At 44.1% G+C, this 20258-nt stretch overlaps 1 protein-coding gene across 3 annotated transcripts; it reads left to right on the plus strand.

The window, feature by feature from the left end:
* Positions 1-1285: 1285 nt before the first annotated feature.
* mybl1 (v-myb avian myeloblastosis viral oncogene homolog-like 1) lies at positions 1286-17783 on the plus strand. 3 transcript variants are annotated; one of them, XM_062521439.1, is made up of 16 exons: positions 1286-1816; positions 4882-4981; positions 5487-5558; positions 6276-6368; positions 7453-7673; positions 7987-8164; positions 9620-9694; positions 10195-10293; positions 11777-12007; positions 12289-12669; positions 12844-12983; positions 13127-13241; positions 13375-13491; positions 13595-13708; positions 14203-14379; positions 15003-17783. In XM_062521439.1, exons 1-16 carry the CDS (start codon positions 1791-1793, stop codon positions 15126-15128), a joined length of 2265 nt encoding a protein of 754 aa, XP_062377423.1. In that variant the 5' UTR covers positions 1286-1790; the 3' UTR covers positions 15129-17783. The 3 variants fall into 3 exon arrangements, with proteins under 3 accessions (XP_062377423.1, XP_062377424.1, XP_062377425.1); XM_062521440.1 differs by having other exon boundaries at positions 12307-12669; XM_062521441.1 differs by lacking the exon at positions 10195-10293.
* Positions 17784-20258: the final 2475 nt, after the last annotated feature.

The raw sequence follows: 20258 nt of genomic DNA on the forward strand, positions 1-20258 counted from the left end.
ATAGCCAGTAGGCCTATACTTCAGATCGACTACAGATCGACATAATTCTAGAGGATTCATTCCTTGGCATAAAGCCATTGCCCAACACGGTGCAACAGTAATCTACTGAATTTGGTTGGATGTCATGGGAAATTGAGAAATGTTGGATTTGTAGGCTAAAGTAGGCTAGGCTACAGCTGTTATGCCTATCATGGTCATAAATAACGATATTGGCCTATAAGGTAGGCTAGCTGTAGCCTGTGTCCTATTGCACTGTTAGTTATTGCTGCACTGTAGCTTTTATTTGATATAAAATATTGATGTTGCTATTGTTGTTTTTAATTATTCTTTCCCCACAACATACAGTAATGCAGCCAAACATACTGTGTGGCGTGTGGCCTGCTATTGTAAATGCGTACAACAAGCTGTATTAGTCTTAAAAACAAGACCAATCATACCCTTCTAAGTTATTTCTTGAGACTCTGAGTCAGCTTGAGGGCAGGAGAGTGCAACAGGAACATACAGATCCACTGAGGAAGTGAAGCAGGAAAGATTGACTCATCTCTCAGATGTTTCCTAAGCACTATTCATCTCTAAGGCCAATTTCTGAATGAAGGGCCTTTCAGTAGTCACAGTTCATGCAGTGTATTTGTAGAATACAGGTGTGTGAACTTCAGGTCATGTCAGAAAAACAAATTAAAACATGACAGTATAAGCATGTAACACAGAAAAATAGTCTGTAATGAAAATAGTAAAATTTTGTTTTAGTGTTTGAAATTCGACGCAAGTACGCAAATGCACATTGTTTGTTTGTTGTTGTTTTAAAGAATATAATTATAATACCATAATTTCACGTGGCAAGAAAGGCCTACCCACAACAATGCAAAATTGTTTCTCTTAAAACACCCACTAGAGGGTAGTAGAGTATCTCAGAAAACAAATTCAGATTCCACGTTTTACTTCATTATACTTTTGTCGTAGCACTTCTCTGTGCCCTGTGACAACAAGGCAAACTGTGTCTGTTTTGAATTATTTGCCGGTAAAAATGGCATGTGCAATATTACCGGTTAATTCGCTATCGTGCCGCTGCCAAGATCATGAAAACGTAAAGCGCTCTCATAGGCACGGCAAAAGGGCTTGGCAGTGCTTGACAGTCGCACGGCCCCGCGGGGAACTCTCCTCGTCTTTGACCAATCAGCTGCGAGGCCGCGTGCGCAGATTCAAACACATCTCTAAAAAGAGGCTGGGCGCGAGATTCGGCGGGATGGACAAAAAAAATTCAGTCGAGGAAAATAACAAGTAGAAGTACTGACAGTAGTGGGAGGGTAGATGATGTGAACTCGGCGGGTTTCAATAGAAGGAATATGCTCTGCTTCTTTACATTAGTCCGTCGTGTGACGCTGAGTGACTTAGATGTAAATTGTTAAAGATATATTCTGTTTTTATATCGATAGCAACATTGATCGCCTGACGTTAACGTTACACATCTTCGGTCCAAAACACTTGATTTAGCCTGTTCTCAAGCGATGTGACTGGTTGAGTAATGCAAACTAACATTAGATTGCGGGCATACTAAACCATTATTCGAAGTGAAACTGATTTGACTTTTTCTTGGATCTAATTTGGTCTTAAATTACAGAGAAGACATGGGTTACTGCTATTTCTATGGATAAATATCTCATTGGATTCAAGGGCCTTTTGATTTCGAATAAGGCTGAAGTACAGGGGAGTTTATTCAGTGATCTTGTGGATTAAGTTCGCTAATATTCAGAAGAAAAGCTTGAGCACCAATAACCTCACTGTCATTAAACATGGCCAACAATATGAAATCGCGCAGGTGAGTTCTTTTTCCCCCAGCTTCAGTGAATTCTTAAATTAACTTAGGCATTCATCACTAACATTATTTATGGAATAAGTTATGTCTTGTAACTTAAGTTAGTTTGTATGAGAACTTTGTCTTTCTAGTTGAAACAATTTATTTAACTTAACGTTAGTGAAATAACGTTAACTTGTTTAATGTTATCCTACATGCAGTAGCAGGCTAACTAAATGTCAAGGTGATCTTTGACATCTCAGTAACACCTGCTCACAGGGTAGGCTATCTTGTTAGCTATGAGTCCCACCAGAACCAGACATTAATTGTAACCAGAGTTTGAAATACTTCCAGTCTAACCATATTTTTACTTTCTTAGGTGGTACAAGAAAGAATATATACTATGTATAAAGGCAGTGGGCAGTATAACACCTTTGATTATTAACTGTGATCTGAGATATCAATATATTGTATTAAAATTCTGACACGCTGCCAGGCTTGGTAGCTTAGCAAAGTAGCATGGGACATGAGAAATACGTCTACAAAGCTAAAGTTGGCTAGCTAACTTTGGCAGTTTTAGGTTCTACCGAGTGGAGATGAACAAGACAGCTAGCTAAATTGGCTGTCTAATTAAAGCTATGTTGATGAGGTCCGACTGTCTTTTAACAATAGTGATTACAGACCCCATTTTCTATGCGAATGTTTTTTATTCAGTTCTCCACAATGTGGTTATGTAGCGTCAGAACGTTTTCCCACACTAGCTAGCTAGCGATAGGTGGCTAAATTCCCATACCATGACAACCTGCAGTTGTCGTGGCTACCAATTGTTTAGTGAGGACATTCGCCAAGATTCTATTTCTCTCTAGAATCTACCTATGTGTGCTACATAGGTTCTGGTGGCGCAACATTTTGCATTCCTAATTTGTTGGCAGCAAATGTTGCATTTTCTGTTTATGAAGTTAACCAACCCTTGCTCACGCTTGTTTGAGCTCACTGCCATGGAAGGCAAGGCTGTCATTACGTAACTCGATTGCGCCTTTACTAGTGCTCATGTAAGCTTCACCTCAGTCATCAAACCCCAAGCAGTTCTGAGAGGTTTTTAGTATTATGAGGTCTAAGGCAATATATGCAATTCTGGGGAATCACAATAAAGTTTTGGTGCATGAATTTCATGCATTTAGCGATGGACACCTGTATTTATCCTCTGTGGAAATTGCAGAAATGCCCTAAATACCAAATCATATTTTCACTAATATTTGCAATATTTTTTTGTAAGTTTGAAGAATCTGACTAGAACTTCGTTATTGATATTAAACCCACAAACATGACCATGACGTAATGTATGGGTGAATGAACAGCTCAGTGGTGCATGTGTCTCTTCTCCCCCCTCTGTGAGCCCCATCTGGGGAGGGAGAGAGGGGGTAGGGTGGTTGTTAGCTTGCCTATTGATTGTTCAAGTTCAAGTTGGAACTGTGTTGTGAAGCCAGCTTAGGCCATTACAGCCTCATATTATAATACTTTCACATTTCTTAATTCCTTTAGTGAAGTTTCTGTTACGCGAATGATTGGTGAGGAAAAGTTAATGCATCATTACTTTAGTTTTTACCCTTTATTCAAAAACGCGAATCTCATTCTGAGTGGATGGATTTGAAAGTTTATCGGATGTGGACCAACCCCTCAGGCCTCATCATTGGCTGTGGAGGCTTGGCCTGCCCTCTCGGAGACTGATGCGCTCTCCACACCTCAGGAATAGAAAGAGCCTGTTGATGTCAAACTCCCACCTACAGCTCTCTCCTTCACCCCCCGCCCTCCACCCCCTCTCGGTCCCTCTCACCTCACTCTTTCCTGGAGAGGGCAATTTATGCTAAAATTCAATTGCCATGTTTCAGTGCTCAAGAGCCTTCTTTCATCGGAGGCCAGAATGACCAAGCGCCAGCGGGAGGCCCTGTTTCCCTCAAAAACAGGCCGCTGCAACAGCATGTTTAACTGGCCAAGCGATTTAGACTTCCATATTTGTCCCGTTTCAGTGAAAGACTTGGACTTTTGCCTGTTGGTACACCTAAGTTGGTGTCTGCACTGTGCAAGGGTGAGCCTGCAGAGTGCAGTCTGAACCAGGGCACTCTGAGTTGCTCTGAAGAGAGAGACATGTTTGCTGCACGATACAACAGTGGTATTTCCAGAACTTTCCTTACGTAGTCCCAGTTAAGACAAACGTCTTACTCTGGTGTCGTTAAGCTAAACAAAAGTTTTACATGATATTCATTTTAGGCCTATATGTACTAAAATTGTATTTTTTTACTATAACAATTTGACTTGCTGCAGTCAGATTTCAAGTAAACAGTGAGAGAAATGTTAAGCCTCAAAGAAGCTCTTTAATTTCGCCAGTACTTGCAGTACATGCAAGTTTGCACAGTGGTTTCCCCGGGCAACTTAATACTCCTAGCTGCCTCTGTGTTCTGGACATGTTCTTCTACACTGTGTAAGGAAATGTTGCCAGGCAACAAGGCCTTCTAATAGACTTGGGCTACAGAGTTGTGCACATCCAACCCGTCTTTGGATTAATACAGAGAGGGGGAACATTTGAAGTGTGCTTTTTTTTTTTTTTTTTTTAAATGTGTGACTAATGTAGAATTCACGTGAAGCATTCGTAATTACAGTTAGGAATGTCCTGTTTTAGTGTTTACATTTCCTGTTGAATGGATGTTTTTTTAAGCTGATTTTAATCTGTTTAACAGTGTAGTTTGAATATGATATCGTGACAGTAGTGGAGGAAAGCTAGTGAATTTTCCTGGCTAGAGTAGTGCAGTATGTGTGAGGTAGTGTGATTTTTTTTTTCTGCTGACATGTTTTAATGCAAACATTTTAATTGATACCCTTGGGAACTAAAGATAGATGAAAGGATTGACTGTATGCTTCTTTTAGCATTGCTCCTAGGTTTACAGTGGGATGATCAGCTCACTTCTTATTCATACTTGTGAGCACACACACACACACACACACACACACACACTCTGTCTGTTCCCCTCCCTCCTTATCTCCTTCGATCATGCTTTCCCTTTTCCTCTCATTCTCTTTCTCTTCCTCCTCAGCGAGGATGAGGACGATGAACGCCACTCCACAGACCCTGACTGCAGGGACTCCAAGAATTCCAAGAAGACCGCAGGCAAAATCAAATGGTCACGAGACGAGGTAACAGTCTCCCCAACCAGTCTCCCCCCAAGTGAAACCAGCATCTTTAGAGAGTTTTTTTTCTAAACATTTAAATCAAAGCTTCATGACACTCTTTCAGAACATGAGTGAACATGGGACAGCATGAGGTTAAACAAAGCCTTGCTGTATGTTCAATCTTGGCTAAATGAGTTATGTTTTCCACACTAACCCTGTGTGCGTGCGTGCGTGCGTGCGTGCGTGCGTGCGTGCGTGCGTGCGTGCGTGCGTGCGTGCGTGCGTGCGTGCGTGCGTGCGTGCGTGTGTGTGTGTGTGTGTTAAGGAGACACTGTGTGTGTTTGTGCGGCAAGACGACTGTGTGTGTGTGTGTGTTTGTGTATCAAGGGGACAGTGTGTGTGTGTGTGTGTGTTAAGGGGATACTGTGTGTGAATCATGGGCGATGTTAAGAGGCCACTAATGAAGGAGGTGTGCCAGTGAAAGGGGACACTACCTGACCCCTCTCCCCTCTGCTCTGCTCCTTCACAGGACGAGAGGCTTAAGAAGCTGGTTGAGCAGCATGGGACCGACGCCTGGAGGTTAATCGCTAATTACTTTCCAGTAAGTTGATAATCTTTTTTTATTATTATTTTATTTTGTTTTGTTTTGGGGGGGGTTTTCTCATAGAAACTGATTGATTTTATGTAGCCACTTCACAGTTTTGCTCTGCAACCTTTAATGTAGAGCAAAACTACAAGATACTCTAGCCAGGAGAGGCCATTCAACTATACCCTACCTGTTTTTTTTCCTCCTTTTCTTTTAACTTTTCGAGTCATTTTTTTTGTTAAATCTGAAGTGTCCAAATATTATTCAGTGCCATTGTTCATGTGGGGAGCAGCTCCAGCTGCAATTTGAAAGTCAGATGAGTTCCCGCCCAGTGGGGAATTTGAGTTTTACCCGCGTGTGTGTTTGCTGTTTAATTATGAATGAACTGAGCGCGGCTGTGTACTCAGAGAGAGAGAGAGAAACTGAGAGAGAAAGAGAGAGAGAGAGAAAGAGTCTGTGTGTGTGTGTGTGTGTGTGTGTGTCTTTCTCTCACACACAAACACACACACACACACGCGCACACACACACACACACACACACACACACACACACACACACACACACACACACACACACACACACACACACACACACACACACACACAGTGTGAGTAAGTAAATATCTGTGTATGTGAGGGAATAAGACCTAGAGCATTAGAGATGTGTGTATTATTGTACATGACGAGTGTGTCCAGGTGCTAAGGTAGCTCTTTGTCTTTGCCCCATGACAGAACAGGACAGATGGGCAGTGTCAGCACCGCTGGCAGAAGGTACTCAACCCCGAGCTGGTGAAAGGACCCTGGACAAAGGAGGAGGATCAAAGAGTAAGAGGAGACGGAGCCGGGTGTTCCCAACCTGAGCATAATGGAGGGATAAAGAGAGAGAGGGAGGGAGGGGAGGAAGAGGAGGAGGAGGAGGAGAAAAAGAGAGGGAACAGAGTTATCTCCTGCGATAATCTGACCCTCTTTTCCATTTGGAGTTGACAAATTATGAAACGGAGGGGGTACATACAGACACACAAACACACACACACACACACACACACACTTCGGTCACATTCACACTCACACACACAGTGGGATTCAGTGTTCGGACTGTTGGGGCCAACTTCCATAGAGCCTGAACACAGATCCCAGTTCCTTTCACTTGTCCTGGACGCTCTTTCATTGCTGGGGACAGGGGCTTTTCTGCCACGGCTTGTCTATGTGGGTGGCTCAAATCCGGACGATGTAATCGGCCAGTGGCTAAGCCTGTGCGGCTCTGCGCCTCTCATAGTTGAATGGTGAATAATGCATTCCCTACATGGTAATATGTGACGCTTCGGCAGAGGAATCCTAAGAATGGCTGCCGCTCGGTCCAACAACAACGCCCCTGGTGCCTGTAGTGTTACAGTGTTTTTCCACCATAACACACGAGCCCTTGTGTCTCTCTGCTTTATGTCCTGTGGTCTTGTAACAGAGACGTTATTGTTTCCAAACCAGAGGAAAGATAAACAGTTGCCCCAGCCGTGCAGGTTATCTCAAAAGGCTACTTATCTTTCATTAGCCAATAGCTACTCCAATAGAGGGATATGAGCAGTGGTGTTGTAGTAGTAGTGATGTATTTCCATCTTGTACCGTGTAACTGATGTGTTCTTTGTAAAAGTGAAAGCATGCACTGCATCACTCCTATGGGAAAGGTCATTGATAATATCAGCCACATAACTATCTTATGAGAGAAGGAGAGCTACTGGTGCCGCCCTCCCCCCCAGTCCTTTTTATCTTATCAGGACCTACCACCCCTTGCTCCTACAGTGGAAGTTATAATAACAGATGAGTCTTGTACAAAGCTGGCCTTGTGTTTTGTTTTGTTTTTTTGTTTTGTTTGTTTTTAGCAAAGTATGAATGATTTATCTTGTGTGTTTTCCAGGTGATTGAGCTGGTCCACAAATATGGTCCCAAACGCTGGTCAGTCATCGCCAAGCACCTGCAGGGGCGCATTGGCAAGCAGTGCCGAGAGCGCTGGCACAACCACCTCAACCCTGAGGTCAAGAAGTCCTCCTGGACTCAAGAGGAGGACCGCATCATCTATGAGGCACACAAACGCCTTGGCAACCGCTGGGCAGAAATCTCCAAACTGCTTCCTGGAAGGTTTGTGCGTGCTTGTGCAATTTGATCTTGTGTGTGTGTGTGTGTGTGTGTGTGTGTGTGTGTGTGTGTATATATATGTGTGTATGTTTGCGCTGTTTACTGTATGTTACAAAAGGCAGTATGAGGTGCACAGAAAGGGCTAGGGATAGTTGTGTCACTGCCACTGGGTCACTGAAACAGTTCAAATGAACCTCCCTTCCCTCTGGTGAGAGCGAGTACATGACACCTGTAACTGGAGACAGCAATGTGGCCCTTCTAGTCTCCCATCACAACACCCGTAACTGACCCGTCTTGTCCACACCCGGCCCTGCAGGACGGACAACTCCATCAAGAACCACTGGAACTCCACCATGAAGCGGAAGGTCGAGCATGAGGGCTATTTGCAGGACAGGACGTACGGTGGCTCAAGCCAATCACAGAAGAGGCGGCACAAGACCTGTGGCTCCTCAGGGGAGCGCCTGCATGATCAGACCCCCATGGACCCAGCACAGGTGAGCTCACCTGCACCCACCCCCAGCACACAGACACACACACGCACTCACACCTGTCCTGAACAACTTGAAGTGGGTAAATTGACTCACAGTAAGTGGATTTTGGCTTTGTCTTGTCAGAATAAAGCCAAAGGGTTCTTCTATCAGGAGGTTTGCTCTTCTGGGTGAACTTTGGTCTGTTAGAAAAAAAATATGTGCTTGAAATGCACCCCGGGTTTAAGGAGCTGCTGTTGAGTTTGCCCTTGCATCTGTGAACACATCACATCAAACATTATTTATTTAGCCACTTGGAAATTGTAATGCAAAGTGTTAACAATAGTACATCAAGCACAGGACAGGGTTCCCACAGTCATGGAGAAGTTATGGAATTGTAAAATCACATTTTCCGGGCCTGGAGAAATCATGGATTTCAGTAAATTCATCGAAAGTTTTAGAAAAGTCATGAAATATCCTTTAATCATAGTAAGGTTGGAGATGGCGTACATTCCATAGAATTCAGTAACTTTTTTTACGTAGAAATAAAATAGTGGAAATTTTTGCAAAATCACTTTAAATCCTATTCCTAACCCACTTATAGTCACTGAGTTGGAAGCACTGAAATGGAAATTAAACACATCAATCAAGGGCTCGCACAACTCCAGCCAATTAGCCACCTAGCATTGGACAGTACGTTCGTCAATCAAACGGTCGTATGTATGGAGACTAGAGCTCATATAGTGCTGTGCAGACGCCAGGGCTGGCTTTTCATTTTATACAGCTCTACCCCTGTCAAGAGTGCCTAGCTTGGCTCACTTGCGCATTTGAATTTTCGCTCGTGCATGATTGCGTGTCCATGTTCTTCGAATGGTTGGAGTTAGGGCCAGCGTGGGAGGAAAGAGGGTAGGACTATTTGAGTTGTTTATTTTCAAAATCTGCCGGCCGTTTTGCGAATCCCATACCCCACCTTTAAGACACATGTCATAATTAGCCCCAAACAGTTTTGTACTTATAGGCTGGGGAAAGTCATGGAAATGTCATTCAAGCTCTTTGAAAAGTCATGAAAAGGTTTTGACATTTTGTCAGTGAAAATGGGTGGGAACCGCTGTCAGAAGCATGTACAGAATGTCAAGAAAGACAGAAAAACAGAAATGTGTCATAAATCACTGTATTTAATGTGCAGCTATGAGTAAGTTTAGCTTTGTACAGTGGACACGATTTAAACACAGTAGCAATGCAGATGATATGGATGTTCTGGCTTAACTGTTGACTATGATACAATTATGATTGTAATAAGAGCATTGGCTCTGTTCCCAGAGGGCATAACTCAATACACTAATCACATTTGTAATTGTACTTTGTCACATTGGATAACATGGCTAAATATAAATACATGTTACTGTAATTATAGTCTATGAAAGACACAATGACACAATTTAAGTTGCTCATTTGCCTGTGTTTGATTTCGCCCCTTGACAGCTTGGAGGATACCCCTATGACTCACTGGGCAGTCAGTGCATGGACAGCATTGCAGAAGGTTCCAGTTTCATGTCGGTAAGTGCTCTGCCGGAGTCCCGCTGTTAAATGTATGTCTGGTAAAGCTAACCCTTTTGTCTTTGTCTTCGTAACAAATGAATAACAATTTGAACATGTCTCTTTGTTGTTTCATGTTTTCTTTCTATTTTGTGTTAACATGTGTGTTCTCTGCATGTCTGTGTGCTACGGTGTTTGGATTTTTGGTGGTGTTAAGAGTTTCATCGAGTAACTTTAGAGGCAAGAATCAGAGGAACTCTCTTAATATTATTTAGCTCTGCAAGTCTCTTAACATAATAATAATTATTATAATGATAATGATAATCTGCTATGATATAATATGATAATCAAAGAGGATTGGTACTCGATGAACCTCCAGCCTAAGCCTGTAAGATGACATGAAACTTGTCTGTAAACCTTTTGTGTCTTTCATCCCTTTTCTCGTTCCCTTCTCTTCTCTCTCTCTCTATCTCTCTCTTTCTCTCTCTCTCTTTTGTGCGTTCCTCCCGTCCGCCCCACAGCCGTGCCCCGACGACCCTCACAAAGAGCAGAGAATAAAGGAGCTAGAGCTGCTGCTTATGTCAGCAGAGAACGAAGTCAGAAGACAGTCCGGCTCTCGTGTAAGACCACTGTGTGTGCGCGTGGCGTAGATCGCTGTAGAACCCCCCCACACCCCTCCCTCATCTCCGCCTCAACCCCACCCCGCCCCCCTTATGAGGGTTACTCCAACTGCGTGGTTTAGTGACAAATCTGGGTCAGATAACCTGGAGTAAGGTGTAAACCTCCTAAAACAAGAGCCCTTTATTTTACGAGGGAGATGTACGCATAGGGCTCTTCTATTTGGAGGTTTACCGTCTACCGAGTTAGCTTACCCAGGTTTGTCTCTAAAACATGTACTTGGAATACCCCTCTGGACCCCAGACCTGCCTCCACCCCATACCCATCTCACTCACCTACTCACTCCCTTCCTGCCTCCCCTCCCTTGATAGCTATGCTTGGCTACGTGGCCTGTAGCTATCATTTGCCCCCTCGCTCTCTCCCCCTCCCAGCCATCTTTAACCTGGCTGCTACTCGGCTAACTCAGGAGCCTGTCGGTCCTGCTCAAAACGAGACTGTTCTCAGTGCTGGTTTCCCATCTATCCCTACTCCAGACACACCTATTTAACGTTGTGTTTACAGTATTTGTCCGTAGAGGATTGCAAAATATTTTAGAAAAAATGACAAAATAAAGCTTTATGCACAGTCCTATATGTACCAATAGTGCTGTAAAGAATTATTATTATTATTATAATTGTATTATTATGCTATTATTATTATACCTTTTATTATTGCTTAATTTTTTGACTAATCAAAAGAAGCATTGAGGAGACTCATTAGGTGTGATGAAGTAGGTTTAGATGGAAAACATGGAGATGAGTCCATCAGGAGCTGGACCAAAGACCCCTGCATTAACTGGCTACCCCACCTCCCCACCCTAGCAGTATAGTGCACGGCATGAGCGTGATCGCCCAGTACCGGTTTGGAACAAGACTTTTTCCCTTTGCAGTAGTTTTTGATCTAGTTTGGTTGATCTAGTTTGTTTGTTTGTTTTGTTTTGAATGCTATTCCATATCGTCTTGTGTCCAAACAGATCTCTATGCTTGAAAGGCTTAGAGATCACTCTTATGGAATTTTATGTGTGACAATGTGGAATGGGAGGTATGGATTGTGGTATATCCTGCTGTCCCAAGTATTTTGCCAGTTTGCTCCATCATATATTACTTTTCAACACTCATCAGTGATGACTTTTACACTCATCAGAAATGATAGTTGGATGGACTTAAACACACCTCAGGAAGAGTGTGAAGGAATTTAAACGGTTACCAGTTAGTCCATGCAGAACATATCTGGTCACTGATTCAAGTAATTTATTACCTAAATATTTTCAGTTTCCATGAGTGTGGTGGAAATACACACCTGGTGGCTTCCTGGCTTGTGTGTCCCTGGGTCCCCTCCACACACTCTGATTCTCCCACACTTTCGTGGGATCAGAATCATCCGGGCTCCTTTATGTGCTTCCCCAAACTTCCACACCTCATGCTTTATTCCTTGTGTTACGGACAGAATCCGGAGCAGTATTCCAGCTGGTCGGACAGTCTTACGGACGATACCATGACGACAACAGGAAGCCTGGAAGAAGGAAGCATGGAGATGTGCCGCTCGAATGAAGGGAGAGGATCCGGAATGTCACACTATGGTTCCCCAAGTAAATTCCTGGCAGTTGAGGCTAGCGCAGTCCTGTCCACCCTGCAGACCATTCCGGAGTTTGCCGAGACTATGGAGCTTATCGACTCGGTACGAGGATTGCTTTGTGGTGCATGCTTATACTATGGGTGGGAAGTGTGAAACTGTTTCCCAAATATATGCCTTGCTTTCACTGGTCACATGTAAATATTTGAAGCTCCCCAGATACTCCCAGTCTAGGATTTTGAAGTCATTCTTTTGATTTTGGAGACACAGCACATAGTATGCATAATACATATTACACGTTGTAATCATGATATGCTAGTTGAGCATATTTCATTTTAGTTGTTAGTTGTCTCTTGAGTTGGTTGAGCATATTAATAGTGTTTTAGATGTGTCTTGCATTGCAGGACCCAGGAGCCTGGAGCGAGGTGGCTAGCTTTGAACTCTCCGATCATGGGGCATCCCCTCCCAAACACTCCCACCGGCCGTACCACCCCCCTGGCAGAGGTCACGAGGGCATGAGATACCACCTGGACACCCCGTCTGTGTCCGACATGGGCAAGCACTGCACCAGCCAGGGCAAACAGGTCCCCCAGGGCTCCCCAAACCGCGGCAGGTTTGGCACCCCGACGTCTTGCGTGAGGAAGAGGAGGAAGGAGAGGGGTGACCAGTCTCCAACCGGGGACCGTGTCTGTGGGAACCTGCCTAACCATAGTGCCAACTCACCCAGGGGTACCCCTGTGAAGGCCCTACCCTTTTCACCATCACAGGTGAGCCTTACTCACAGTCATGTGTAATCTATGTGCATGTTTTGAAACCAGAAGGCCTTAGTTGTAGATGTATTAGAACCACAAAACTATCCGTTTTTACCACCATAGACTACGATGTACTACATGTTTGTTTTCTACTTTTCTAAAGTTGTATCTGGTCTTTCCCCCCCTCAGTTCTTCAACATATCTGGAGGAGAGAACCTAGGCCTGGACAATCCTGCACTTACATCAACGCCAGTTTGTGGTCAGAAGTGCTTCCTGAACACGCCCCAACAGAAAGAAACCACCCCGAAACACCAGAAGGAGAATGCTGGGTAAGTGTGTGTGTGTCTGTGTGTTTCTTGTACGTATGTGTTTGCTCAAGTGTTTGCTTGTTCACATTTGTGCGTGTCTTGTGTTTTACGCTGCTAGTAATTATTGTTGGTGCGGTACTTGACACTATTCTGATTGTGATTAGTTTCAGAACCCCTAAAGTGCGTAAATCTATCATGGGACACACACCGAAGACTCCCACTCCCTTCAAAAATGCCCTGGCTGCCCAGGAGAAGATGCACGGACCACTGAAGATGGTGGTATGTCCACTGACTTGTCCTTCTGTTACATGTACACTTGTTCACGATATGTTTAGTCAAAGCAGCGCATGTTCGCCTTGCCACCTTTCTTGTCACCTGTTTGAAATGTATTTGTGTTTGTTTGTGGTCTCAGCCCCAGCCCTTGGCTTTCCTGGAAGAGGACATTCGTGAGGTTTTGAAGGAGGAGACAGGTGCAGACATCTTCACCCAATCAGAGATGCAGCAAGAGTACGGCGCCTGGAAACACGAGGTGCGTTCAACAGACACCACATCAGGGAGGCCATATTGGTTTGGCAGGAGGCGTGTTTACAGGAAGTTGTTTTATTGTGTGTCTTGTCTATTTTAAACCTCAGCTGGAGGCTCCTGCTAGAAAGGTCCGAAAGTCTTTGGTGTTGGACTCCTGGGGGAAGGATTGCCTCAATGTCCAACTCTTTTCACAGGAGCAGATCAACAACAATGGCAATGCTGTAAGTATCCATCTTCTCTATGCAGTGTTCTTTGCATTCCGTGAGATTCAGTAGATGGTTCGCAAACTATGAGGCGTCTTTAAGACGAGGAGTTTTGAAAGTTTTGAACAATGAGAGTATCTTATCCTCCAATACTGCAAAACATTTGAGCTATTTAGCTTGTCATTTGGTGTCCAGACAACTTCAAGTGATCTCAGCTTGTGCTACCACAATGATACAGATACAGTATGTTAGCATTACCCTCTTTAGAAGTCCTGGCTTGTGAAATAGAAGATCTATGTCCTCCTCACTTGAATAATGTAGCAGTTGGCTAGTACAGCTTTATTAGGAACAGTAGAGAGAGAGATGAGGTAAATGAAGTATCAGTGTTTTCCATTACTGTTAACAAAATGAACAAAACACACACATTTTTTAAAGTAGAATTGTGTAAATAAGTCCTAAATAAAATGCCGAAGGGGAATAATGAAAGATAAACTATGAAACGTGTCTCTCAGGATGATGACCTGCTGACGAGCTCCCTGCTGATGCCGCTGCATGCCAAGTGTCAGGAGGACAGCGTCGGCTCCCCGTGCTCTATGGACGACGAGGCGTGCGTCCCCGTCTGTCCCCTCAGCCCTCTGGCCAAGGAGCATGCCCCCCCCAAGAGCCCCTCCTACCAGGCTGCAGCACAGGTAACCAGCTCCCCCTGCCCCCACTAGCACAACCAGTTCACACGGACCGCTTCACTGCATGCACCCCAGCGTTCAGAGGTGGACATCCCGGGATCCAGAAAGTGAAAATCCTGCCACATATTATTTCTACCTGTGCACCTCACACAAGTAGTGGGATCAAATGCTTGGCAGGACTTTTACTTTCTGGACCCCGGGATGTCCACCCCTGACCGCTGGGGTGCATGTAGTGTAGCGGTACATGTGAATTTGTCCTAAGCCCATCACCTCACAGATTGTACAGTCTCACAGGAGTTGCAACGTATTTGATGTGAGAACTGATGAATGAAATGTCACAAACTACTATAGTGGTGGTCAAGAAAAAGGTGTCATCTAAATAAGGCCTAGTACATTTTCAGGCTTGTTTAGTCAAGGCATTGAAGCCTTGTACTCATGTTTGTTTTGCCTGTTATTGTAGCTGGATGGAAAAATGTTTTGGTGTGAAATATAAAATGGAGGAACAGGTTGCCTTAGAGCATGGAACTGACCCTGATCTCTCTAAGAGCCAAGAGTGAACTGCTCTGCATCATGTTGTTGTGGATAATTTTGTCACCCTGTCTGAGTCTGTGTCTTTGTGGTACCCACAGCTTAGCAGCGACTGGGAAGCAGTGGTTTATGGGAAGACGGAGGATCAGCTGATCATGACTGAGCAGGCCAGGCGCTACCTGAATGCCTACCCCACCGGCTGCTCCTCCAGGGCCCTAGTGCTCTGAGATTGATGTCCGTCCTCTCCACACACACGCACACACTACACTCTCTCATGCACAAGCAGTCTTCCTCCTCTTCGTCTTCCTCCCAATTTGAAGGTTGTGCCAGCATGCAGACAATCTGGTGGGAGAGAAAAAGAACAGGTCTTCTTCACATCTTCACCGCTCTTTACGTGTGCAGAACACCTTACTAATTAGAGTATAACACCCACCTCTCTTTAACACAAGCCTGTCCATCTTGTACAACATTCGGCTTGTTGTTATACTTTTTTTGTTTTGTGTTGTTTTTTGAGTTCATAAGGAGGAAAAAAGCTGTTTTGCTAGCCAGACTACAATTTTGTACAAACAGGTAGTTCTAGACAAAACTAGTAATTGAATTTGATTAATCCAATCGTTCCATAGATTATAGCAAATAGGTTCTTTGCAGCAATGGCATGGACTGCTAATACGTGTGTTGTTCACTTTTAATGCTTTAATTATACACACAAATATACTGCTTTTTATACTTTAGAAATAACCCATTTCTTGAAGGAGAAAGAGTCTAGAGTTGTGGGGTGTGAATTGTTAGGACATGGAGAGCACAGTCAGCGTTGCACTACTGATTTTGATTTGCTTCAGAGAGGAACTCAAACAGTGTTTAGAGAAGTAACTGGATAGCACTTGCGATGGGACTGGATCGGTTCAAACAATTATGAAGATGCTGCTTCTGCACCGCGTCCTGTTTTTAGGAGTCTCCCCTAGAGACACTGAATGTATTGTATAGCATGAAACTGCAGAAGCAGCGTGAAAAGGAAGGGTACCTTTTTTGTTTGGTTGGCTGTTTTTTTTTGTGTGTTGTTGTTTATTTTGTTCTTTGTTTTTTGTTTTAGATTGGACTTCATTGTCCATTATTGGTATTGCTATTTTTTATTTATGTTCAGAAAAAAAGTGCACGATCTAGACATCGTATAAAAAAAACCTTTTAATGGAGCATCTGGATTATCCAGTTGCAAAATCCTAGCTACCTTTGCTGACAGTCAGACTCCTTTGTAGACTGACAGCTTCAACAAGCATGCTGCTCCAGGAAAATTAAACTAGAGATCATGTTTGGTACTCTTTGTAGTGCGAAGACAAAGTCAGGGCGATATGTTGGAAAAAGTTTTTGTAGATGAGAATGATTTCTTGTTCACTTAGGGCTGTAGGTTCTATTTATTAAATGTTTACTAATTTATTTATTTTAAAGATAAATAAAACATATCTTATTATATTTCTTTATATCACAATTTTGAAAAGAATTGGCTATCCTCAACTACATTCTCTAAATTATAATAACACTGCCATCCATTCCATACTTTTCCTGTTTCTGATTGGACAAAGGGTTAGATAGTATCCCCTTGATAAGTTCTGTTCCTCTGGTTTTTCCGACTTTCTGTTCCTTAAATGCCAGTTCATTCTCCACAAACACTCAACAGTCTCTTAAAGTAGGCAAATTGCACTTTTTTTAAAGAAAAAAACATGTTCATATGTAGTTTGTTGTGTTCCGTCCGTTCCTCCTGTTTTTATTCGAAAGTTTTTTTGTTTTGTTTTGTTCTGTTTCATTTTTGTTTGTTTTGGTGTGATTCTATCGATGGTTCTGTTAGCTGAATGTGTCGCAACTTGACGATGATTAACACTGACATGGAAAGTGGCAGGACCCCGACTCTGTCATGGTGTGCTGAATACATTGAAGCATGTATCTCTGCTAGTCTCTCTGTCCTGCTGCTTATGTGCCGCTTCCAACAAACAGAATGGAAACGGCTGCGCATTTTGACATAGCATGTCTGTAGGAGTGTACAGGCAATAGGCTGTTTATGCATTACAGGCCACTGGGTCATTGACACACACCATGGTGTGTTTTTTTTTTAACAGGCTATCAGAAATGTCACCTTTTTTTAGTGAATGTTTTTAACTCTTTTAATGTTTTTTTTAAAAAAGAAAATGTGAAAGAAAGGAAAAAAATCCTAAAAGAGGTCTGGATTTGAACTGAAACCTAATTAATGAAGGAGTTAATGTTGAAATAAGAAAAAAATAATCATCTGTTTTTTAGATTCTAAATCTGTTCAGCATGTTCATTGAGTAGATGACAGACCTGTGTTCTGAGGTTGCTATAACCAGAACCAGGATGAAGGATCACATGAATGTACTTCACTTAGTAGCCATCCATACACAATACTCAGTTTAGATCTTTTTGTTCCTCTCCTCATGCGTAGATATTCACTGTCTCATTGTTGACGTCATATCAGAGAAGATGCAGAATACTAAATGTGTATATTTTTGGTTTTGGTCAGTGTCTTCCTTTTTAAAAGAAAAAAAAATATATGCGTGCATGTGTTTGTGCAAGTTTGGTTCATTTTATATGTGTTGTAGAATGCCTAACACTCAAACCCCTAATGGCAGGTTTTGAGGGAAGTAAGTACATGTAGCAGTTATGATATACAGCAACACACTCATGTTCATCCTCTCTAAGAATGTTCTGCATTATTGCTCACTCTTTATTTTGATTTCTGATGCAACCATATTCCCAGCTGAAGGACTATAACCTGCCAATTTACAGTACCATAGGATTCCTGCCATTTTTTTTTTTTTTAACCCATGTACGTATGTGTTATATGGAACAATAAACAGTGCTCTCTGCTCATCAAATTGCTGCGGCTTGCTGTTATTGTTTTTCTCGACTAACTCCAGGTTATACCATATGGTGCGCCTTAGGAAATGGGTCTGTTAGCATCATGTTTAATGCTTGTGTGGCACACTTGATTTATTATGTGCATCTGTGTAACAAGAAAAAAACAATTTCCCTTAATCCTATGAACAACAGGGCCTCTTTTTAATTTTGGGGGTGAATGGGTGGGGGTTGTAATATGCCCCTTGAGATTGACTCTCCCCATCTTCATGTCAAAAGCAAAAGCCCTGTCATATTAATCTGCCTCTTCCACATCTTAAGCCTCTGTAGTCTGAGGAGGGGCCTCTTGTTTCTTGATTCCCCCGACGTCTTTTGGCGTTTCCTCCAGAAAAGAAAAGCGCTCTGATTCAGAAGTTCTTCAGCTTGCGCTCAGCGGCAGCAGGTGTCCGTGACGGCAGTGCTCAGGGCAGGGGATGAGAGAGGATCAGCGCCTGAAACTCTCCGTCCCTCTGTCCATATTTTGGACTGTGGGAAAGGGGGGTGGGAGGGGGTAGTTGCAATGGTGAGGAGCAGCTGAGTTTGACCACAACCCTCTGCCCCCATCCATATTTTCTGTGGGGGGTGTGTGAGTGTGTGTGTGTGTGTGTGTATGTGTGTGTGGGAGGGGTTGCCCTGTTGCCATCTCAGCCCAGGGTCCAGGGCCTGGCGTGCCCTCACTCCCTCCCTCCCCGAACACGAGGCCTCTCCCCAGGTCAGCTGCTGCGACTAAAGAGGCCCACTCACCCATGAAATAATGCCTTTTGGCTCCATTGTTCCCCAAGTCTGTTGGTTTTTACAGGCCCATTCACTCAATTGCCCTCCAATGAAGGGGGCGCAAGGCTCCTCTGACAGGCCTTCTGCTCGCCGAGGGCCACTACAAGCTCTCTGCCCATGGGCCTTATATCACTTACTGTTCCCCTCGTGTACCAGAGAGGAAGCGGGAGGGGAGGGGGGTCCTGGAGCCGATCCTACTCATGGCACCGTTTCAAGAAATGTCAAAGGCCCTACGGTCTCTTAATTGCTCATTAATTACTGTTGCTCATGCTGCATGCAGCTGCAACCTTGCTGAGTCAAGTCGCACTCAAACACCTGTTGCTGCTGAGACACAGTGGGCGTTTGTCATCTGTTTGTTGTGCTTAATTAAAATGCCAAAGGACTTGAACATTTTCGCTCAGTACGTTGGATTTCATTTGCTGGTCAGACACTGCCTGGGACCGACTCTCCACGGCCTACAGTGCGTAATGCTATCCCCCCCCTCTGGTAATCACATTGAGTGATTACAGTCATTAAGAAAAAATGCGTTTGCTAACCCAACTGTTAAGCCATTTACACTCGACCTGGTGTTTTTTTTAACTGAGCAGGAAGGCCACTCCCTAGCACTTTACACATTCATCTTTTATATATGCGTGACTGTATGTGTATGTGTTTGTACTCACACAAGTGCTTGTTTGCGTGCGGGTGGTGTGTGTGTGTGTGTGTGTGTGTGTGTGTGAGAGAGAGAGGAGAGGAGGGGGTAGCTGGTGGAGTGTCGTGCAGCATGTGGCAGGGTGCGGGCCGTCCCCCCTAAACACACCCACCCCTCCCCTACACCCCCACCCCACCCCTCCACTGACACTGGCAGCCTTTGTGTGTGCCAGACAGCAGATGGCAGGCCATTATAGCAGTGACAGGGAAGTCATCTGGCTGGCACCCCAGCGGAGGAGCACTGGGCTGGGCCACGTTTGAGCGGGAAAGCCAGGCGCCTTGCTCCGCGGCCAGGGCCAGGGGTGCCTGCCCGCCTGCCCGCCTGCCTGCGGTATATAGGTCAGTGTTTCCATTGGCTCACTACTGGGCAAGCTGGTCATTTGGCTGTAGTGGAATTACGACTGCGGCGAGGGAATATGAAGGAGGACTAACAGAGGGGAGAATAACTACACGATAGCCATTTAGAACTAATTTTGTTGTCAAAATGAAAATAAAAAACAATTTGATTTTGGGACCTATGAGGGTCGTAAAAAATATTAAGCACATAAATATTGTTGGCTGATGATGGGCTTGGCTGTGTTATACGCTGACCTCATCGTTAGATTAGATTTGGGGGGATTGGTGAGACTTTGCTTCGCAGGTCTGACATCTGTGGCTGAAACTGGAGTAAGGGCTCATTTAGGAGCATTATGAGGTCTGTCTGTCAGTGTGTGTGTGTGTGTGTGTGTGTGTGTGTACAAACACATGGTGTGACTGGGCCGGAGGGACCTGCCTCATGGCTTTGATTCAGTGTGTTTTGGGCGGGGGGCTGGATTCCCTCCTTTCTCCCTGCTGTGCATCTGGTACTGAGCAACAGCTGTTACTCAGGTGCAGCCCTTGCAGGTACACCCCTCCCACACACACACACACACACACGTACACCTTCAGACCCTCACCCATGGCTCAGAGAAACACCATCACACACACACACACACACACATACACACACACAC

The sequence above is a fragment of the Sardina pilchardus genome, chromosome 19 (genome assembly GCF_963854185.1).
Source record: "Sardina pilchardus chromosome 19, fSarPil1.1, whole genome shotgun sequence".
Classification (NCBI taxonomy): domain Eukaryota; kingdom Metazoa; phylum Chordata; class Actinopteri; order Clupeiformes; family Clupeidae; genus Sardina; species Sardina pilchardus.